At 55.2% G+C, this 18,359-nt stretch overlaps 3 protein-coding genes across 4 annotated transcripts; 2 read left to right on the plus strand and 1 right to left on the minus strand.

Annotated features, from left to right (window-relative positions):
• Positions 1-412: 412 nt before the first annotated feature.
• LOC104343205 (C-C motif chemokine 4 homolog) lies at positions 413-1,558 on the plus strand. Its single transcript, XM_009947029.2, has 3 exons — positions 413-485; positions 765-879; positions 1,459-1,558. The coding sequence occupies exons 1-3, from the start codon at positions 413-415 to the stop codon at positions 1,556-1,558; spliced, it is 288 nt and encodes a 95-aa protein (XP_009945331.2).
• Positions 1,559-2,565: 1,007 nt separating this feature from the next.
• Positions 2,566-7,507, plus strand: TRIM39 (tripartite motif containing 39). The gene is made up of 6 exons (XM_009955047.2): positions 2,566-3,003; positions 3,671-3,766; positions 5,393-5,623; positions 5,762-5,784; positions 6,277-6,389; positions 6,936-7,507. Exons 1-6 carry the CDS (start codon positions 2,566-2,568, stop codon positions 7,505-7,507), a joined length of 1,473 nt encoding a protein of 490 aa, XP_009953349.2.
• Positions 7,508-14,097: 6,590 nt separating this feature from the next.
• On the minus strand, positions 14,098-15,110 carry LOC104349493 (C-C motif chemokine 4 homolog). 2 transcript variants are annotated; one of them, XM_086475405.1, is made up of 3 exons: positions 14,993-15,110; positions 14,509-14,621; positions 14,098-14,172 (listed from the first exon to the last, which is right to left on the minus strand). In XM_086475405.1, exons 1-3 carry the CDS (start codon positions 15,060-15,062, stop codon positions 14,098-14,100), a joined length of 258 nt encoding a protein of 85 aa, XP_086331531.1. In that variant the 5' UTR covers positions 15,063-15,110. The 2 variants fall into 2 exon arrangements, with proteins under 2 accessions (XP_086331531.1, XP_009953348.1); XM_009955046.2 differs by having other exon boundaries at positions 14,098-14,185; positions 14,507-14,621.
• Positions 15,111-18,359: the final 3,249 nt, after the last annotated feature.

Here is an 18,359-nt window from a genome sequence, read left to right on the forward strand (position 1 = left end):
TGAGTGCATGGCATCTCCATCCCTTGCCATCATGTGACTTCTAGGCGAGAGGTCCATCTACTGCTCTTCTGAATTCTTACTTCTAAGTGCTCTACAGAGTCCTGTGGTCAGGGGAAAGGAAGAGAGGTCATATCCTCTATCATTCCGTGGTATCATGTCATTATATAATATGCCACGTCAGGGCACCACTGTCCTCGGGGCTCTGGGCACTTCCCTCCACGGGACTGCGCGGCACCCTTGACACAGCACTTTTTCCATTGTGTCATGTCTTTCAGCAATGTTTCCGGCACGTTTCCGTCCTCGCTCGCTGTCTCCCTCTATAAAATGGGCTGAACCCAGGGATCCCCCATCAGGCACGGCAAGGGGCACTGCAGCCATCTAGCCGGACAACTTATCTCCACCCAACAGGACCATGAAGACCTCCGCAGCTGCCCTCGCTGTACTTTTTGTGGCTGTTGTCTGCTACCAGGTCTCCTCTTCTCCAGGTAAATCCAAGCTCTCCTCTCCGAGGAGCACTCTCCTCGTTCTTTCTGCTGTATAAGGTCTGGTAATGCTTGGCAGCTCTCCCTTCCAAGCATCTGCTGTGGGAAAGGAGAGGCATGTCTTGCTACTCTCTGGCTTCCTGAGGGAAGGATGGCTGGGGTGGGAGCCCACGGTGGGAGCAGCTCCTCCTCCAGCAGGGACTTTGTGATCTTCTGACCCTGCTTCTTCCTACTGGTGCTTTTCTGGTCTGGTTTAATAAGAAAACTTATCTTCTCTTCCAGTTTCTGTCAACTTTTCTGGTCCCTGCTGCGTCAACTACAGCAACAAACCGTTTCCCTTGAGCCGCGTGGTGATGTATGAGCACACAGGCAGCAACTGCCCCCAGCCAGCTGTGATGTAAGTAGATCTCTTGCCCAAATCCTGGGGGGCCTGCTCCACTGAAGGGTGGCAGCGCCAGGAACCCCCACATCGCACCCCATCCTGGCAAGGGAAATGCCGGGCTGGGCTCTCCTGTGTTAGGAGAACGGCCTGGAAATATCTCAGAGGTCGATCTCACATCCCAGGCAGCCAGTTTCTGGACCTCCCTCTTCGATTTGAGCCAAAAGAGCTTCTGCTGGTCACCCCCCTCATCCCAAGATAGCAGGATCCCGGCAGGACTGTGTCCTTGCTGGGGACAAAGTGGCTTAAATGGCAGACAGCAAGACACCTCTAGTGACATTAAGCCAACCCCTCCTGTCATATTTCCTTGGGGCTGTTCTGCAGCTGTAGAGGTGTCTGGTGTGGTGGGGTTCACCTCCTCTCCTCTCCTCTCCTCTCCTCTCCTCTCCTCTCCTCTCCTCTCCTCTCCTCTCCTCTCCTCTCCTCTCCTCTCCTCTCCTCTCCTCTCCTCTCCTCTCCTCTCCTCTCCTCTCCTCTCCTCTCCTCTCCTCTCCTCTCCTCTCCTCTCCTCTCCTCTAACTGGATTTCTTTCTGCAGATTTACCACTGTCGCAGACAAGAAGGTTTGTGGCAAACCTGGTGATAAGTGGGTCCAGGACATCATCAATCACCACAAGAACAAGGCAAGCAGTGGATGAGCAATGCCCTGCTCCCTCCAAGCATCACCTCTGTGAGGACCTTCTCTCATGGGCGCCTCTGAGACACATCCCTTTTTTCTTATTACCTGTGAATTTGGCAGACTATTTATACGGCGTTTAGCTCTTTTATTTAAGTTTAGGCAAAGGTATTGTTAATTTATTTGACATTTTCAGTGAAACTTTTCATTCTGATTTGTACTGATTGTGTTGAAGTTATTTTGTGTAATAAAGAGGAGCAAAACATGCAGCTTCTCCCACTGGCTCTCGAGGTGCTTTACGGAGGCTGTGGTGGGGCAGCAGCGGCGGGGAGGGGGTCCAGGCTGACACGGGATGGGCCTGCAAGGGGGTGGGATGGCCCCCAGCTGCCCCCCAGCCCCTCTGTGCTGCACCCCCCCCCAGCAGGGTGGAGCAGTGCTCATCCTGCCCGCTGCCAGCAAGGCTCCGGGCAGCTGCCTGTTGCCTGCCAGGCTGTGCTTGAGCCCTGCCCTGGTCGATACCCAAGCTTGTGGCTCTCTGCGGTGGGTGGGTGTCATGGGGGGGATGTTTCGGTGTGAGCAGCAGCGTGGGAAGGTGTGGGGGTCACCCAGCTTGGCCAACACCTTCAGGCAGCTTGTGAGCAGGCAGCGAGCCGGCAACACCGGGGCTCCTGCTGCCACCACGGGCTGCTCGGCTCGGCAAACACCAGCTGCGACCCTGTCTCCTCTGCCCTCCCGGTGCCCGCGGTTATCTATGGGCACGGATTATTTTTGGTGCTTCCTAATTTGTCCCGCTCTCCCGGCAGGGGTTTTTCTTTCACTTTGACTTGCCGGAGCCGGAGGAAGCCCCATCCTTTAGGGTTGGCTGCAGCTGTCCCGGCTGCCACGCTCCTCCCCCAGCCGACACGGAGGCTCCCGCCACCGGTGCCGCACGGCAGCGAGGCCGGCTTCTCCTCGGGGTTTTCAGTAGCCGTGAGGCTACTGCCGCTGCACCTGCCTGCCAGCCTGCCTTCGCTGGCCGTGGAGGCCACCATGGCCTTGGCGGGTGCCCTGGAGCGGCTGCAGGAGGAGGCCATCTGCCCCATCTGCCTGGAGTACATGAGCGAGCCCATCAGCATCGACTGCGGCCACAACTTCTGCCGGGGCTGCATCGCCAAGCACTGCCAGGAGAAGGGTCTCTGGGCCGACGGGCCCTTCTCCTGCCCCCAGTGCCGGGCCTCCTGCCACCGCAGCGGCTTCCGACCCAACAGGCAGCTGGCCAACATCGTGGAGAGCATCCGGCAACTGGGGCTGCGGGGCGGCCAGGGGGCAGAGCCGGGGTTGGAGACCCCGCTCTGTGCCCAGCACGACGAGCGCCTCAAGCTCTTCTGCGAGGAGGACGAGGAGGCCATCTGCGTGGTGTGCCGGGAGTCCCTGCACCACCGCTTGCACACCGTCTACCCCATCGAGGAGGCGGAGCAGGTGTACAAGGTAGGGGAGGTTGGGGCGCTGGGGGTCCCCATCCTGGCCCTGACGCACCCTGGGCACGCCAGTGCTGGGGGGGGGATATCGCCAACCAGGACCCCACTGCCCCTCTCCCAGTGCACCACTGGGAAAGCCGAGGAGGGGGTGGCAGAGGCAGCGGCACCCACCCAGCCGCTCTCGTTGCGGGGATGGGGCTGGACCCGCTGGCTCCCAAATTGTGGAGGCACCCAGGCTCACCCCTGTCCGTCCGGGTGAACAGAGGCAGCCTGGCTCCCTGCCCCTCCATGACCCCCCCCCGAGAAGGGGTGGTGGTTGGTCCTGCCCTGGGGATGTTTCGCCTCGGTGGAGGGGTGCAGCCAAACCCCACGTCCCAGCCCAGCCCCCCCATGCCCTGGCATTGCCAGGAGCCATCACTTTGCTCTCCAAAAATCTAAATAGTGAGAAAAATAGGAGGGAAAAATCCAGAAGCATGGAGAGGGTTAACGCTGCGAGTGGAGTGAAGAGCGCAGCTGCAGGGTTTTGGGTGCCAGGGCTTCGGGTGCCAGGGCTGGCACTGCCTGGCTCGGGGTCACTGTCCCCTGGCTGCCTGCTGGCACCGGCGGTCCCAGGGCAGCGAGGGTCCAGCCAAACTGCAGCGCTCGCCGGGAGCTGAACACGTTTGTTCTCTTTTCAGGTCAAACTCCAGAAATCCCTGGAGCATCTTTTGAAGGAAGTGGAGGACTTGAAGAAGCGTGAGTCAACCGAAAGGATGAAAACCCAGGAGTGCAAGGCAGGTGCCTGGCTTAATTCTTAAAGAGTGAGCTTCAGAGACATCAGCAATTACGATCGTGTCTGGGGCCGTGAATTTGACAAGGCCCTCAGGATGGGACGTGTCGCAGTGCCCTGCTGTTGTGTGGAGGACCTGTGCTCAGTGACTGCGTGCGGCTCTATAAAAAAACATTTAAAAGCTTTGCAAAGAAATGCTTTGCAAAGAGCAGCGCGCCAACTCCGCCAAAACCACCGGGGCTTGTGTGCTGGTTAAACAAATAGACACTGGATGGTTTTTATTTGCCTTTTGTTTTACAATGTGTGCCTGAGTTACCAGCCAGGCGTGAGCCATACAGTGAGCTCTGCTTCACAGCAACAGGAACCAGAAGTGTTTTCATTAAAAAAAAAAAGCTGAATTACTGCACCTCTGCCTCACTCCAGGCAGTCCCGGGGAGATACGCCAGCAAAACAGCTGCATTTCGTGTCCCTCCAGGGTAGAAGCTGGAAAGTAAGAGTAACTGCAGAAAAGGAAACGAAACTGCTGGACTGAGTTACCCAGCCCTGAGCTAGAGTTGATGATTAATCAGCTTTGGCAGGGAAAACGGGTTTCTCCCGACTCCCCTACTTACTTGCTCAGGTCCCCTGCCTGCCTGCCGCTGCCCGGCCAAGCAGGTGGTGGGATTTTGGGGTGCCCCTGTGTGCCTGCTGTACCCCTCGGGGCTGGGATGGTGAGGGGATGGAGGTTGTGAAAGAGCTGTGTCACTCTCTCCCCGCACGCCTGAGTCAGGGCTCCAGGGTCGGGGCTCAGCTGCCTCCGGCTTCCTCCTGGCCCAGTGGCTGGTCATGATTTTTTAGTAAAAAGCCAGAAAGGTCCCTTGCAAGCGGTGGGGGGGAGGTGGCTGTGACTGTCCTGGCTTATCAAGCCTTCATGACTCAGGTCCAAGAGATCATGTGCTTGGTCAGGAAAATAAATGCAGTTCAGTTTCCTTTTGTTTGTCTTCTGCATTTCGAGGTTTCATGGTCCTAGCGAACCGCAGTGTGTTTTCCTGGTGCTTCAGGTTTTGAGCAAAATGCCAATTTTTAGGGCTCAGATGAAAAACCCTAAAGCACTGGCAGACCCTGCCTGTTGCTCGCTGTAGTGAGAGCTCTTGGATACCCAGGGAGTCCTCCCTGGCTCCCCCTTTCCATCCCTCCCCAGACCCAGAGCTTCTTCCACCTCTTTCCCATGGCTGTGGGTTTTTCCAGACACGGATCATTTCCTCTGGGCTGTCTGAGCAGCGGGTTAGCTGGAGGGATGAGTTGCACCACATCTAATAAAAACCTACCCCGACGCCTGATGGTGTCTCCTTGCAGCCCCCCACCGTCCCCCAGTGCTGCACCGAGACATCCATTAGACATCTGAGGTCCAGCTGAGCAGAAAGGCAAAATCCTACTGCTGGTAAACTGAGGATGGCGTGTGGGAACTCAGGCGAGGTGAAAGCCCAGCAGTTAGCCTCTGGCTGTTTGTCTGAATAAATGTGCTTATAAAAAAAAAATCCGGTGGTTTCCCGGGGCCTGATGCCGGGCACGGATGCCGGAGAATCCGGCTCTGTCTTGACTGCCTGGCTAACATTGCCTCACTTCACCCCATGTATCTGCTTATCACAAGGAGACGGTGAAGAAGAAGCGGGAGAGGATTGTGAGCGAGTTTGGGAAGCTGCATCGGCTGCTGGCCGATGAGGAGAAGCTGCTGCTCCAGAAGCTGGAGGAGGAGGAGAAGCGGATTCTGCTGCTGATCAATGAAAACCTGGCCAGGCTGGTGGAGCAGAAGTCCTTGCTGGAGGAGCTGATCATGGAGATAAAGGAGAAGACCCAGCAGCCGGCTGATGGGCTGCTCAAGGTCAGGCTGTGCCACCAGCCCCACTAACTCAGCCCCGATGCCTTTGTCTGTCTGGGTGGGTGGCCAGGGCCAGGCTGGCTGGTGGGCGCAAGGCTCTGGAGCCCCACACCCAGAATGGTTTTTCTCTTCTCATTCTAGGACATGAAAGGCGTCCTGAGCAGGTAGGTACCCGTGCTCCTTCCTCCTACCTGCCTCCAGGCTCTGAGTGAGATGTTCGTGTCTGCTCCATGCCGGCCACCCGCTGTCCTCCCTGCCCAGCGTCTGGTTTGGTCCTCCCTGGGGCTGACGAAGGAGGGGCTGAGATCAGTAGGGGCTGGAAAGGAGACTCCATCTTCTTCCAGAGCCCCAGAGCTAAGGTCTTGCCTGGCCTCGTGGTGTGTGAGATGCATCCCCTTCCAAGGGACATGCTGCCTGGCTGACCTCGCTCCTTCCTTCCCGGGGACTGGCACCGCTGCTCCCGGCATCATTTGGTTCTGGTCCCAGCGGGCTTGCTGATAAGCAAACAGTTATCCCTGGTGCTCCTCACAGCCAAAGAGCTCAAGGGGGTAGACGCACCTGTGCAGCTAACAGAAAGGCATCAAACCCATCCCCGGCAGGAGACTGGCCGTGCTGTGGGCTCCGGGTACAGCCCATGGGCATCATTCTCCTTTCAGGTGCGAGCGGGTAAAGTTCCAGTCCCCCAAGGCTGTGTCTGTGACCCTGAAGGAAGACTACAGCATCCCTGAGCGCTGCCTGGGCATGAGGGACATGTTGAAGAAGTTCAAAGGTGAGGAGGCTGCTTTTGTGCCAGCTCCTGGCACATCTGGGCTCCAGTCCCGCTCCCCCGTACCCTGGGGCACGGGGAGGTTTTTTTCAGCAAGCTTTATCCAGCTGGTTCCAGTTTGTGTACTGATCAGTTCAGGTTGGTTTCGTGGTGGGGAAACCTTCCTTGTTCTGGTCTTGGATGGGTTGTGAGGTAACCCTGAAGCCTAGGAGGTCACTCAGGAGTTTCAGGTTCCATGTTGCCCACGAACTCTTGCTTTCAGTGTTGCCTGTTTCTGAAGCCGAGCCAAGGGCTGAGGACCCACCCTCATTCTCTTCCTGCTCTGCAGCCAGATGCCAAATATTTTGATGTGGTTTACGGTTAGCACGATTTTATGTATTGCAATTCTCCGCTGCCAGGCAGCGCTGGGAGCTGTGGAAAACCACAGTCACAAGCAAGTAAATGCAGGAGGTAGGAAGAGCCCAGCATCTGGGTTGCAGACACCCACTTGTGTCGGCACCTGCAGACCCCTGAAGCCCTGTCTGTCCTTCCATCCTCCTCTCGCTCCAGTGGATGTGACTCTGGACCCCGAGACAGCTCACCCTGAGCTCACCCTGTCCGAGGACCGCAAGAGTGTGCGGCGTGGGAGCAAGAAGCTGCTCCTGTCCCTCTTCGACAACCCCAAGAGGTTCGGCAGCACGCCGGTGGTGCTGGGGAGTCAGGTCTTCTTCTCAGGCCGCTGCTACTGGGAGGTGCAAGTGGGAGACAAGCCTGAGTGGGGCTTGGGGCTGTGCCGGGAGTCTGCCAGCCGGAAGGGCAACGTCCTCTTCTGCCCAAACAACGGCTACTGGGTGCTGCGCCTGCAAAACGGGGGCAACTACGAGGCTCTCACCTCCCCTGTCTCCCCGCTGACCCTAAGCGTGAGACCCCGGCGCATCGGGATCTTCCTGGACTATGAGGCAGGAGAAATCTCCTTTTACAACGTGAGCGACCGCTCCCACGTTTACACCTTCACCGACAAGTTTTCAGGGAACCTCCGGCCTCTCTTTTTCCTGGGTGCCTTTTTGGGGGGCAGAAATGCAGAGCCCTTGGTGATCTCCTGGGTCAGGGACGCGCAGGGGACCGGGTGCATCATCCTGTGACAGTGACTGCTCTGGCTTCTCACCGGGGTGCAGAGACCTGGCTCTTCCCGTGAGCAGGAGGGTGATGGTGGGGCAGCACCGAGGAAAACCTGTGCCTTGGTGAGCGTCATGGCAGGGTCCCTCCATGCTCCTGGCGGTGACCCGCTGAGTGTGACACCCACCACGTGCCATGGGAAGAGCACTTTGCAGCGGGGATGTGCCGTAAACCTCTGTGCTGCCGACAGGGACAGGGCATCCCACAGACCACCCCTGCCCTGCCACTCATCTCACGGGCTGCTGGACAAGGGTCCGCACCCGGCCTGCCACATAGTGTTGATTTTGGTGTGAATTGTGCTGGAACAAGGCAATAAAGGGTTGATTTGGGGAGCCTTGTGTGGTTTTGTGGTGTGCCCACCCCTGCTCGTTAGCCCCAGCTAATCTGCAACATCTCAGAGGGCAAAGGGTGCTACTGGACCTGGTCCCCTCCAGCACAGAGAAGGTCCTTGAGAGATCCTGCTGTGCCATGGGTCCCACTGTGGCTGGCTCTGCAGCAAGCCAGGCACCCACCAGGCAGGGATTCAGTAGCGGCAGCTGCCTGTGTAGTTTGCTGCGCTTCAACTTTGTGGTGCTGGGGCCCAGGGTGAAGGCAAGGGGACATCTGTATGGGTGTGAGTGGTCCCTGGGCCGCTCTCTCTCTTCCCCTTGGTGGGGAGATCACCTCCAGGTCTGGTAGCTCCAGCCCCTCTGCCTCCCCTCCTAAGCCCCCTGACTGGGAAACCTCCAAGCGTGGGAAGCGGTTCGTTGCCCACCCCAGGATGGGGGAGCTTCTGAGCCTGAAAAACCTAGGGAAAGGAAAATAATCCGGCCTCTGCCGACATTTCCAGAGGTCACTTTTGGTGTCTCCATCCCTGCTTCTCCAGGCTGCGTTGCTGCCCCAGCCTGTTGCCTCAAGCAATGTGCCACCACGTTGCTGGAGGAACTGCTCTCAGGTTCTTAGGCTCAGCTGTGGCACCAGCCAGTCCTACTCCTCCAACCCAAAGCGGGCCTGTGGTCCACAGGGCCAGGAGGCAGGAGACGCTGCCCTGGGGGCAGAGGGGGCGGAGGCGATGCCAGCAGCCGTGGGCTGCCAGCTGGAGCGGCTGCGAAGCGTGCCCTTCAGACAAAAGTAATGAGGCTGCTTAATTTAAAGACTGATTAAATTAAAATAAAATGAGATTGGATAAAGCGTGATCTTAAATGCTCAGCACAATTTCTCTGGGGGTGTCCTGGATGGTGCTTTAGGAGTCTCCTAGTGAAAAGTGACGCTGGATCTGAGATAGCAGTTCCTCTCGGCTGAGGAGGAAGGACTTTGAGGGGGTCCCCCCTTCAGCTGCAGGCTCTTTCTTTTGGGGGCTGTACGGCAGAGAGAAGAGACCAGCTAGGAGAGCCCAGTCCCAGTTTTGCCATGTTTCAGGAAGGAGAAGGGCCATGGGTCTCGTTGGGCTCTGCAGCTCATTGACCTCTATGGAGATCTTACAGAGGGAGTTTATGGAGCCCGAGAAGATAAGAAAGGGCATGAACTTTGAGGTCTTGACAGAGGGCTGGAAGCAGAGGCAGTTGGGGGGCGGGGGTAGTGAGGCCAGCCAGGGAAACCTGTTGTGCAGGGTGACAGTTGGGAAGGGACCAGGCTAAATGTCACTGAACTAGGGGCGGGAAGAGGTGGTGAGATGGAAACCGTCCAGAAAGCAAGAGCGATCTGACCATGGCAAGGTGACAGACGAGAGGCGCTTGCTGTGGCGCTGAAAGGACGAGGAGTGTCTCCAGAAGAGAGGGGAGGAAGTGCAACAGTTTAGAGCTCTTGCAAATAGGGGGAAGAAATGAATGAGCAGAAAGGATGTGAACTCACCCCCATGCAGCATCCGAACTGTTCCTAGAAAACATGAATCTGCCTCTCCCAGGAAGGAGAGTAAAGGTTGAAGGCATGAGATGGCGCTGAATATGCTGTGAAATTTTCTGCCTGGTGCAGTCTCTGCATCACCTGCAATGGAGAAACTGCTCAGGGCAGATACCAATCTGCCCTGAGATGCCCAGACTGGTTGGCAATGGGCAGCTAGAGAAAAACTGGGAGCACTGGGACCTGGCTTTTAGGGCTCCTCGCTGACTTAAAGCTATAGCTGTTCCTGAGGCTATTTGCAAGCAGGTTTTCTGTTTAAGCCACGCCAAGTCGAGCTTGCCCCTGTCCTTGGTGGAAATGCATTTATTGCCTGGCTCTGGCCTCCACGCAGATCCTGCCCAGCAAGGACCAGGTCCTGCTCAGACCACCCACCTCAGCCATGGGGGATGGCTGCACGGCACAACACGGTCTGACCCGAGCACATGGGTCTTCAAACAAGCCCTCCTGCTCCCCTGCTCCCAGCTCCAAGCAAGCTGGTGACCCTCACATGGCACCATACGGTTATTTATTACGAAAGGGGCTGTCCTGGGTGTGCCAGGCTCATCAGAGTCACACCATTTCCTTTTGGCTTCCGTATGAAGGAAGATGGGCCTATACATAGGTATGTACATATATCTTGCAGGGAAGGGCATTTTGGGTTGAGACAGTCTCTTGCTGTGGTGAGTCCCAGGACTGATCTGCTCAAGGTGTCTGGTTTTACTGAAGGAAATAATCCTTCGGGATACCACGTCTGGCAGAACGGCCATGGGTTGGGGTTGGGTGTTCAGGGAGCTGTTTTTCTGAGCAATCAGTAGATGAATGTCACATTTTTAAGCTTTGGCTCCGGAGGCAGTTTGGCCGCCCAGAGGCACTGACAGTGTCCTCCGTTAAGATTCTCTGCAGCAAAATTTACGCACCTGTGGCTTTAGAAATGTGCTTTCTCAACAAGTATCAACATCTTTATTTCTCTTCACTGGAAAATGCTTCATCATCTTAGGGGATGTGAGTAGTTGTCTGCATCTTTCTAAGAACTGAGCAGAAATGTACATTCAGGTCTTCACTGCCACTTCTGCCTTCTGTTGGCCATTAAGGGGAAGGTGATAGCCAGGCACCATTTCTAGCATATTCCTGTGTCTTCCTCAGCCCTGGAAGCCTGGGATCTATCGCTGCTTTAGGAAAACATTACTTCTGTGTGCAGCATGAAAAGCCATCCACTTTTACATGCCTTTCTGCGGTGCTGGCCTCCATGCTGCCCCATCTTGGTGTCTCTGGGAAGAGCTGTTTCGGGTGGAGGACTGAGCCCCCCCCTCCCTGCAGCGAGCCAGGGTGCTGGTCCCTGGGATGGTGAGGAAGGCACAGAGCTGGCGCTTCTGACTGCGTGGGCATTTTGCCTTCAGGGTGTCTAATTCCTCTCAGAAAAAGTAGAGATGTAAAAGCTGTCAGACCATGAACCTTGATTGCCGTCAACCCATATCTCCATTGGCACAGCACAGCTCCTCCTTCTGTGCAATGCCAGACTCTGACCTTCAACTCCCCTGGTTGTCAGTATACCTCAAAATGCTTACCGACACACCAGGGTGATGTAAACAATAAATATATAGAGATATGCCTGTATAATATAATAATGATGTTATTCTTATCATAGTAATGATTTTATTTTTGTCCACCGCTAGGCTTTTCCAGGGTTTTCGTTAAAAATATTTACTTCTATATACATTGCACAAAATATTCAGTAAATACCACACTCTGATTTCAGGATGAGTCGCTCTTTTAATAATTTACAAATTCTGAAACCCTTGGCACCGTTGCTCTTGTCTTGGTCTGAATCCAGAGGAAACCCCCTACAAGCCACCCTCCTCTTGGGTCCCAGCCTCCCCTTTCTCTTCGTCCGCTGCCTCAGGCTTAGTGCCCTCTGCTTCTTGCGTTCACCCGCTCCATCTCCAGCGGCTGTTTCTGGGAGGGGTGAGCATCATGATTAGCCCCTGAGACCCACGCATGAGCATCAGGGCAGCCTGGGGCTCCTCCAAGGGCTGCACGGTGTGAGGGTTTTCTTGCATCCCTCAGCTCTAGCAGCAAGGTCAGCCTCAAATAGCTGCATCAACGTAAATGGCAAGCATATCCCCTGCTCTAGGCAAGTTAATCCCTCGGTGCAGATTTGGGCTGATGGCGACACGAGCGCTACAGCCCCTGCTCTGGGCCACCTTCCTGCACTCCTCCTCCTCCTCCTCCTTTGCAAAATGCGAGGGCTCTGAAGATCGCCACGGATGCTTTCTCCGTGCACACGCTGCTGCTTGCTGGCCTTGGAGGCAGCTGCCAGCTTGCTGAAAGCTGCTGGCTGCCTTTGCCTCGCTCGTGCGGGCTTTGTTCACACTTCTGTGCCCGGGGGTGTGGATTAACGAGCACGCTGTATTCCTTGCACGCCCTCTGAGGGCTCCTCTGAGCTGTCACGCGTAGGTGGGTGTAAGATCAAGAAAGACATGAGCAATTCAGGACTCCCTGCAGGCTCCCAGAATAGCGATGAGGAGTTAGCTGAGGTACTCGGGGTAGGTGTCTGCCGTGGGTGGCTTGAATGTGACCCGAGTTGTTAAGGACGTTGGTACACGGGGTTGTTTGCAACAGGCTCCGACAGCGCACGGGCTGGGTGGTGCTTCCCGGATGACCCTGCGCTGTGTGTCCTTCGACGAGGAACCCCAGGGCTGCGGGACTGCTCCCAGTGCCACAGGGACAGATGGGGCTTGCATCCAAGAGGGACTGTGGAAGCTCAAGGCATTTTGGGATGACCCCGTTGCAGGTCTCCTCCCGTCCTATCCGCTGGTCCTGCTGTTCCCTGGAGCGAGGGCAGCTCTGGGCACTCAGCTCTGTGCCAGTCTCTGTCCTCAGGGTGAAGCTACTGGGCTCCAGCACTCAGATATGGGGCTGGCTGGTACCAAATGACCAAGGTGTTGTCACCCCCAGTGTGGCCACGATGAGCCCTGCACCCAGACCTGGCCCTGGGGCCCTGCAATGCCTGAGGTGCCAGGGCTGTGACCAAAGCCACTGCGTGCAGGAGCAGCTCCTCATCGCCAAGGCACAGCCATCTTTGTGGTGATGTCCACCTGAACCTTCCAGCCACGGGCTCCCTCCAAGCAGCATCTTGGGGAAGAGGGCTCTGGTCCCGCTGGCTGGCACAGCTCTCCGTTTCACCCCCTCCTCCTTGGATGCTATTTTAAGCTGGGTGCAGTCAGCGCTGTAGCGGGATGACTGATGGGGTGCATGCTGCCCCGTGGGCTGAGAAGCTGGGGGCTGCAGTTCCTGGAGCGACGAGGCTCCTGACATAACCGATATGCTCCTTCCTCCCCCAAATACACCCACGTCCCCCTGGTCCCTTCCAGCCCCACCTGAGGCTCCTCTCGCTGCGTGGCTCCCATCCCACCTCCGCCCTGTGTCTGCCCATCTCCCCAGAAGTCCCCTTCCTGCTCTGCTCCCCCGTGTCTCACTGATGTTCATGTTTGTCTCCTCAAACTCGGTATGTAAACTCTGTGGGGTGAGCTGAGTGCAGGCAGGTCTCTGACCTGAGTCTTCTTCATTGGGCTGCCCTATAGGCACCAGACGTCCAGGCAGGAGGAACCCAAAACCTCGTTGTTCACCCAACAGCACATGTCCAGACCTGATTAGAGCAAACTAAATGCCACCAGTGGTGTGGCCTTCATCTCCTTCAGCTCCGGTGGGCCACCAGGCCCAGGGCTGCAGTGGAGATGTTTCCTTACAGGGGCAGATCCTGCCCTGGGGCTGGGGGTCTGGCAGGGTGATTGCAGGGGTACACTGCGTCTCTGGACAGACATCTCCAGAAATGAGCAGGTTTTGGAGGCACGGAGAAAAAGCGCCTTTTCTGAGAGGGATGCATCTGGCTAAGCCTCATGTCCCAGCTAAATGAGACTTTAATGAAACAGTTCTAAAAATCTTGTAGTGAAATACATTTTTTCCATCCTCAACTTTGGGAATAGCTGATCCACTTTAGCAGCAGCTCTCCGAAAACTTTCCCTGAAACAGCCAGCACGTTAAATTTCAGCCCCTAAAGGTAACGTTTTAGTTGACTATAATGAGGCCAGCAATGGAATTTAACTATCTGCTAGTAGTCATAACGAGTAGTGATTAAATACCTTATAAAAAGAATGAGCCAAGCTACCTGAATGTAATCTATGCCCTTCTCACACCTCCTTCTTAATGGTTTTTCTCCTCTTATTTTGCAAAACAGGACGTTCAGATAGGTAAAGCTTGTGGGGGTTTGACAGCATAGAAAAGGGAATAAAGGACATGTTGCTGCTATTATAATTTCGGCTATTGTCGTCACGAAGAATTGTAATAGAGGCAAAGACAGAAAGTTCTTACAAAAATATTTATTTCTCGAAAATGGAATTAAATATTACATCAAAAATACAACTAATTAAATACAGAAAATATAATCTGAGCATGAGTCTTCATTTAAAAAAATACATCTATTAAATAATGTTCTTATTCGTCTGGAGTGGAGTTATTGCACCTGATCCCTCCCCTATAAAAAATTAAATAGCAAAACACTAAGGTCAGATTCTGGAACATTTTCAATTTCTCAGCTAGCTTTAAATGATGTCGAAGCATTTCTGACGGAGCCTGCAGCTGGCCGTGGCTTGCCTGTCCCAGCAGCTGGGGGACACAGGGCGGCAGGGTCTGTCCCGGGGCCTCAGTTGAGCTCCAGCTCATTCACGTACTGCTGGACCCAGTCCTGCTCAGGGTTGGCGCAGACTTCACGGCCTTTCTTTGTGACAAACCTGTGGGGTGCAGAGAGGTAAGTTTTCGGTGGGGGACCACTGCATGGAGAGGAGCCCTGCCCCAAACCCAGCCTCTCCCGAGGATCAGCACAATTTGGGCGTGCAGCATGCCGTGCCCATCACGTCCAGCAGCCACCAGTTAGTTGCAAAATGGTGGAGCGGGACCAGCGCGAGCCCCCTGTGTGCCGAGCCCATGGAGCATCATCTTGTACCCCCATCCCTTGCATCCCCTGGGGCCATCCCCTGTCTTTTGAAGAGTGGTTTTTCCCTCTCTGCGTCCTCAGCCCAAAGGGAGAGCCCGTCTGGGAGGAGAGGACTTACACGACGGCCGGGTAGGAGCATTGGCTGTTGGTCTCGTAGTACTCCACCACGAAGCTGCGGGGCAGCTGGCGGGAGGTGTAGGTGAAGCAGCAGGAGGTCGGTGGGTCAGAGCCGACTGTGAAGAGCAAAGACGGTTGTCAGAAGCGGCGAGGGATGGGGAGCAGCGGCAGGGAGCTGGGACCACAGACCGCCAGGTCTGGGGAGCGGGGAGGTCATGGAGGAGGAAGAGAAAAGACGAGGTCTTTTTTCTTCTTCCTTCAATTCTTTCTCTGTGGGGTTCACCCCGAGCTGGCACTGCCACACACTGTGCTTTGAGCTGTGCCTTTCCCGTGGCAGGAGGGCCCCGATGGCCCTGGTGCATCTGCCAGAGGGTGGTCTAACACAGGAAGGGATGCAGGGGTGGAAGGGCTGGGAGAAGGGACCCTGTCCCAGCAGCAACATCTCTCCTATCCCAGTTTAGAGAGCAGGGGGAGAGCCTGGACTTACGTGGTGCGGCGGAGGTCTGGTAGCAGAAGGCAGCAATGAGAATGGCGAGGGCAGCCAGAGAGACCTTCATGTCAGCTGAGAAGTGGTGGCTGGAGCTGAAGCAGGCAAATGGAGCTTGAAGGCCTCTTTTCTGTCTGCTGAGAGAGTCCAGCAGCTCCTCAATTTATGGGGTGAGGAGGTCCATGCAGTGGCTTGCGTAGGCATGGTGGAATTTCCCCCCGAGAAGTGACTGCTTGTGGTGCAGTCTCGTGGTGGAACAGAGCAGCAGTCCCAGCCCCGGAAGGGTGAAGCTCCCCCCTCGATTCACTGCCTCCCCAGTGACACAGGATATGAAACAATCACCATTGCTATTTCTGCTTCTTCCATGCATGTCCCTTAGTAAGAAGTTCCCCTGTGGAGGTTCCTGCGTTTGTCAACCGGCCCCTATTACCCAACCTGCCCAAGCAGCTAGGAGGTGAGCACACATCCTTCCAAGAGCTGTGCGAATGAGCTGAAGGGCATGAACGGCATGAGGCGAGTTAGGGAAAAAGGGACTGAGGTCTCCTCTACTGTGGACTGTTTCCCTCCCACATCTGCACAGCTCATGATGCCCCAGTAGCAGGAGATGGGAGCCGTCACCAGTGGGTTCCATGTCCTGTATGTGCTTCGTGTAGTTTGAGGGGACTCGGGGCATGTCCTACAGCCATGACAGCACTGCAGGCACCAGCACAGGTAGTGGTGGGCATGAAATAAGAGTCCTAGAAGCTGAAGCACTTGAGTTTCCTCCTCAGTTTAAGAGAAGGGAGAGCTGAGATGGGGTGTTATCTCCTGGAGGTGCCTGCCGCCCTCCAGGTCCTATAAGGAGACCCTAAATGACCAATTTAGATTAGGCAAATCTCAAGGGCTACTGATAGGAGAGGCCTATCATTGCTGTACATGGAGATGCAGATAGCCAAAAGAAGTACAGAGACTGACTGTGACCCTGAAGATGAGGCAGAAGGAGCTCCAGGAGCAGGGTTAGGAAGAAGACACCATTTCTGATGACCAGGAGCAGATTAACTGAGGGGTGAGGGCATGGGCAGAAACTGCGATGTCAGGGAAGAAGAGAGTACCCGGTCTCAGCAGAAGAGAGAAAATTGTAATGACCACAGACGAGGAGGAATGACCACCTAGTTGTGTGGGAGAGAGTAAGAGCTCACAGCTCTCTGAGGGCTGGGCAAGGGCTGTGACCAGCCATGATTCACTGGGAAGAAGTCACCAGCCTACACACAGACTGCCATGGAGATCCCATCTCCTCTCTGTCCCTGAGGAAAGCCTGGCAGGGTGGATGGATGGATGGATGGATGGATGCTCTGGGAAGAGCTGTCCAGCTGTAACAAGATGTTGTTCCTAGAAGGACAGCTTTTCTCATCAGGGAAGCAGATGCATTTCTGGGAAATGTCTCAATTTCATTATTTTCAAGGCTTTCCTGAGTAGCAACGTCTTGGCAGACGCTGCCTGAAAGTCAGTGGAAAGACTATAACGTAAAGGAGAGCAACCCAACCGCACCCCCAGCACCTCTGCACCCCCAGCAGCTCTGCAACCCCACCGCAGCGCTGGGCTCTGACTCACCATGTTTCTATTAAAGGCTCCCGACTATTGACCCGGGCGCCTGCTGGAAATAACCTGGTTGTTTCACTCCAACGCCGTGTGGTGCGCACAGCCCTCCGCCAACCGCGGCAGGTCGGCTCCATGCAGGCAGAGAGGGGTCTGGAGGACACAATGCCGTCCTGGCCTTGCACAAGAGAAGGCCTGGAGGTGGCCCACCCTGAAGGAGGCTCCTGCTGGGAGCCGTGGTGGTGTTCCTGCCCATCGTCCTGTCTGGGGAGGGAAAATGTACCCCGTGGAGCCGTGGTGGCTCTTGCCAAGCTGAGCATCGCCTCCTTCCTATCCACCATGGCCAATCTGGTCCACTCTCCATCCTTCCCTTTGACATTTGCAGAGAGAGGCACCTCGCAGGCTCACTCATCAGTTCAGACCACACTCCCTCCTCCACTTGTCAGCTTGCTTGTCCCTAAATATCCTGGGAGGATGAGAGAGAGCCTGCCTCCGCAGGCAGGGCACCCAGCCAGGCAGGAGCTGGGAACCCGGCGCTCAGCCGGACGCCAGCTGGACCAGAAATCGGCTCTGAGCTCGCGTCGGCTCACTTGGCTCCTCTGCCTGGTTGCTCAGGGAATACGACTTGTAGATGTACGTAAGTTTGGCGTGGTTTGCCTCTGAGCTGTTCCCCGTGATTGTACCTTCAAGCATTCATGGGTCATGTCTTGAGATCTGCCACCTACAGCCGTCTGGTCCTGTCCTGCTCCCAAGGCACAGGATGTGGGTAGGGCAGGCAGGAGAAATGCCATTTATGGTGCAGAAACGATCTGATGAAAAAACAGGTCTCGTTAAAAAAGAAGAAATAGTTGGAAATCTGTAATGATTATTCAACTGTTTTCAATGAGATATTTTTCTCTTTCAGGCAGCTGAAAACCTCCATGCCTTTATACATTTCTTGGCAAGCAGATGCCAAATTATTTTGGACTGTCAGAGACCATTTATTAATGAATAAAAAAAAATTCTTTAGTTTAGCTGAGTCAGTTTAGGATCAGTTTAGCCTAGATCGTGTATGTTACAGGGGCCAGGGAAAAGCTGAAACTTTTCTACTGCTAAAAGCCAAAAATAACCCCAAAGTCAGGGTGTTTGCTTCCTAGGGACCTGTTTTCCCCTTAGAAATCTGACAAAAGCCCCCAGTCTGCCAGCTCTTTGCAGGCTGGGTAGAGGTTGGAGGCTATAGTCATATCAGGGATGCCCTGGGGATGTTGCAACATCTAAAAAATGTTTCCTTACCCGCTCCCCCGCATTCCGGTTACGAGGAAAGTAATTTCTTCTAGCTCTTCTCCCTTTTAGAAAGAGAGGATGCTGTGTGTCACAGATGAAGGACCATCCAAGCCAGGAGGTGCTCTGAGATGGAGAGATGGCCACGGTGGAGTGGCTAAAGTGGGCTGGAGCATCTCAGGGACAATTAGGTTCATAGTACGGCAAAATGGTGGTGTAAGATGGAAGTTTTCCCACTGTGGCTGCAGCTGGTTTCAGGATTCATGACCCAGCCTGTGATCTACCCTTGCCCCCACTGCCAGCAGGCAGTGCTTGGAGTCAGCAGGACAGGCTGCCCCAAGCAGTCTGGCTGATGTTGCACCAATTTACGCAGAGGGAAACAATAAAGGGTTTCTGCAAGTCCCCAAAAAATCCCGGGAGAAAGTGCTAAGTAAAGCAAGTGCCCAAAATAAATTCAGTGATAGCAGAAATAGGGAAATTCTTGATCCTGAATGAAAGGGGAACCCTGAAAAAAAATGGTGAGACTGGCTGA

The sequence above is a fragment of the Leptosomus discolor genome, chromosome 18 (assembly GCF_034619465.1).
Source record: "Leptosomus discolor isolate bLepDis1 chromosome 18, bLepDis1.hap2, whole genome shotgun sequence".
Classification (NCBI taxonomy): domain Eukaryota; kingdom Metazoa; phylum Chordata; class Aves; order Leptosomiformes; family Leptosomidae; genus Leptosomus; species Leptosomus discolor.

Excerpts from the sequence above, each read along its gene's own strand:
- LOC104343205 (XM_009947029.2), top strand. The coding sequence starts at position 413 with ATGAAGACCTCCGCAGCTGCCCTCGCTGTACTTTTTGTGGCTGTTGTC. Across the intron at positions 486-764 it reads CCAGGTCTCCTCTTCTCCAG|TTTCTGTCAACTTTTCTGGT; the intron begins GTAAATCCAAGC and ends CTTCTCTTCCAG. Across the intron at positions 880-1,458 it reads TGCCCCCAGCCAGCTGTGAT|ATTTACCACTGTCGCAGACA; the intron begins GTAAGTAGATCT and ends TTCTTTCTGCAG.
- TRIM39 (XM_009955047.2), top strand. The coding sequence starts at position 2,566 with ATGGCCTTGGCGGGTGCCCTGGAGCGGCTGCAGGAGGAGGCCATCTGC. Across the intron at positions 3,004-3,670 it reads AGGCGGAGCAGGTGTACAAG|GTCAAACTCCAGAAATCCCT; the intron begins GTAGGGGAGGTT and ends TTCTCTTTTCAG. Across the intron at positions 6,390-6,935 it reads CATGTTGAAGAAGTTCAAAG|TGGATGTGACTCTGGACCCC; the intron begins GTGAGGAGGCTG and ends CTCTCGCTCCAG.
- LOC104349493 (XM_009955046.2), bottom strand. The coding sequence starts at position 15,062 with ATGAAGGTCTCTCTGGCTGCCCTCGCCATTCTCATTGCTGCCTTCTGC. Across the intron at positions 14,622-14,992 it reads CCAGACCTCCGCCGCACCAC|TCGGCTCTGACCCACCGACC; the intron begins GTAAGTCCAGGC and ends TGCTCTTCACAG. Across the intron at positions 14,186-14,506 it reads TGCTCCTACCCGGCCGTCGT|GTTTGTCACAAAGAAAGGCC; the intron begins GTAAGTCCTCTC and ends TGCACCCCACAG.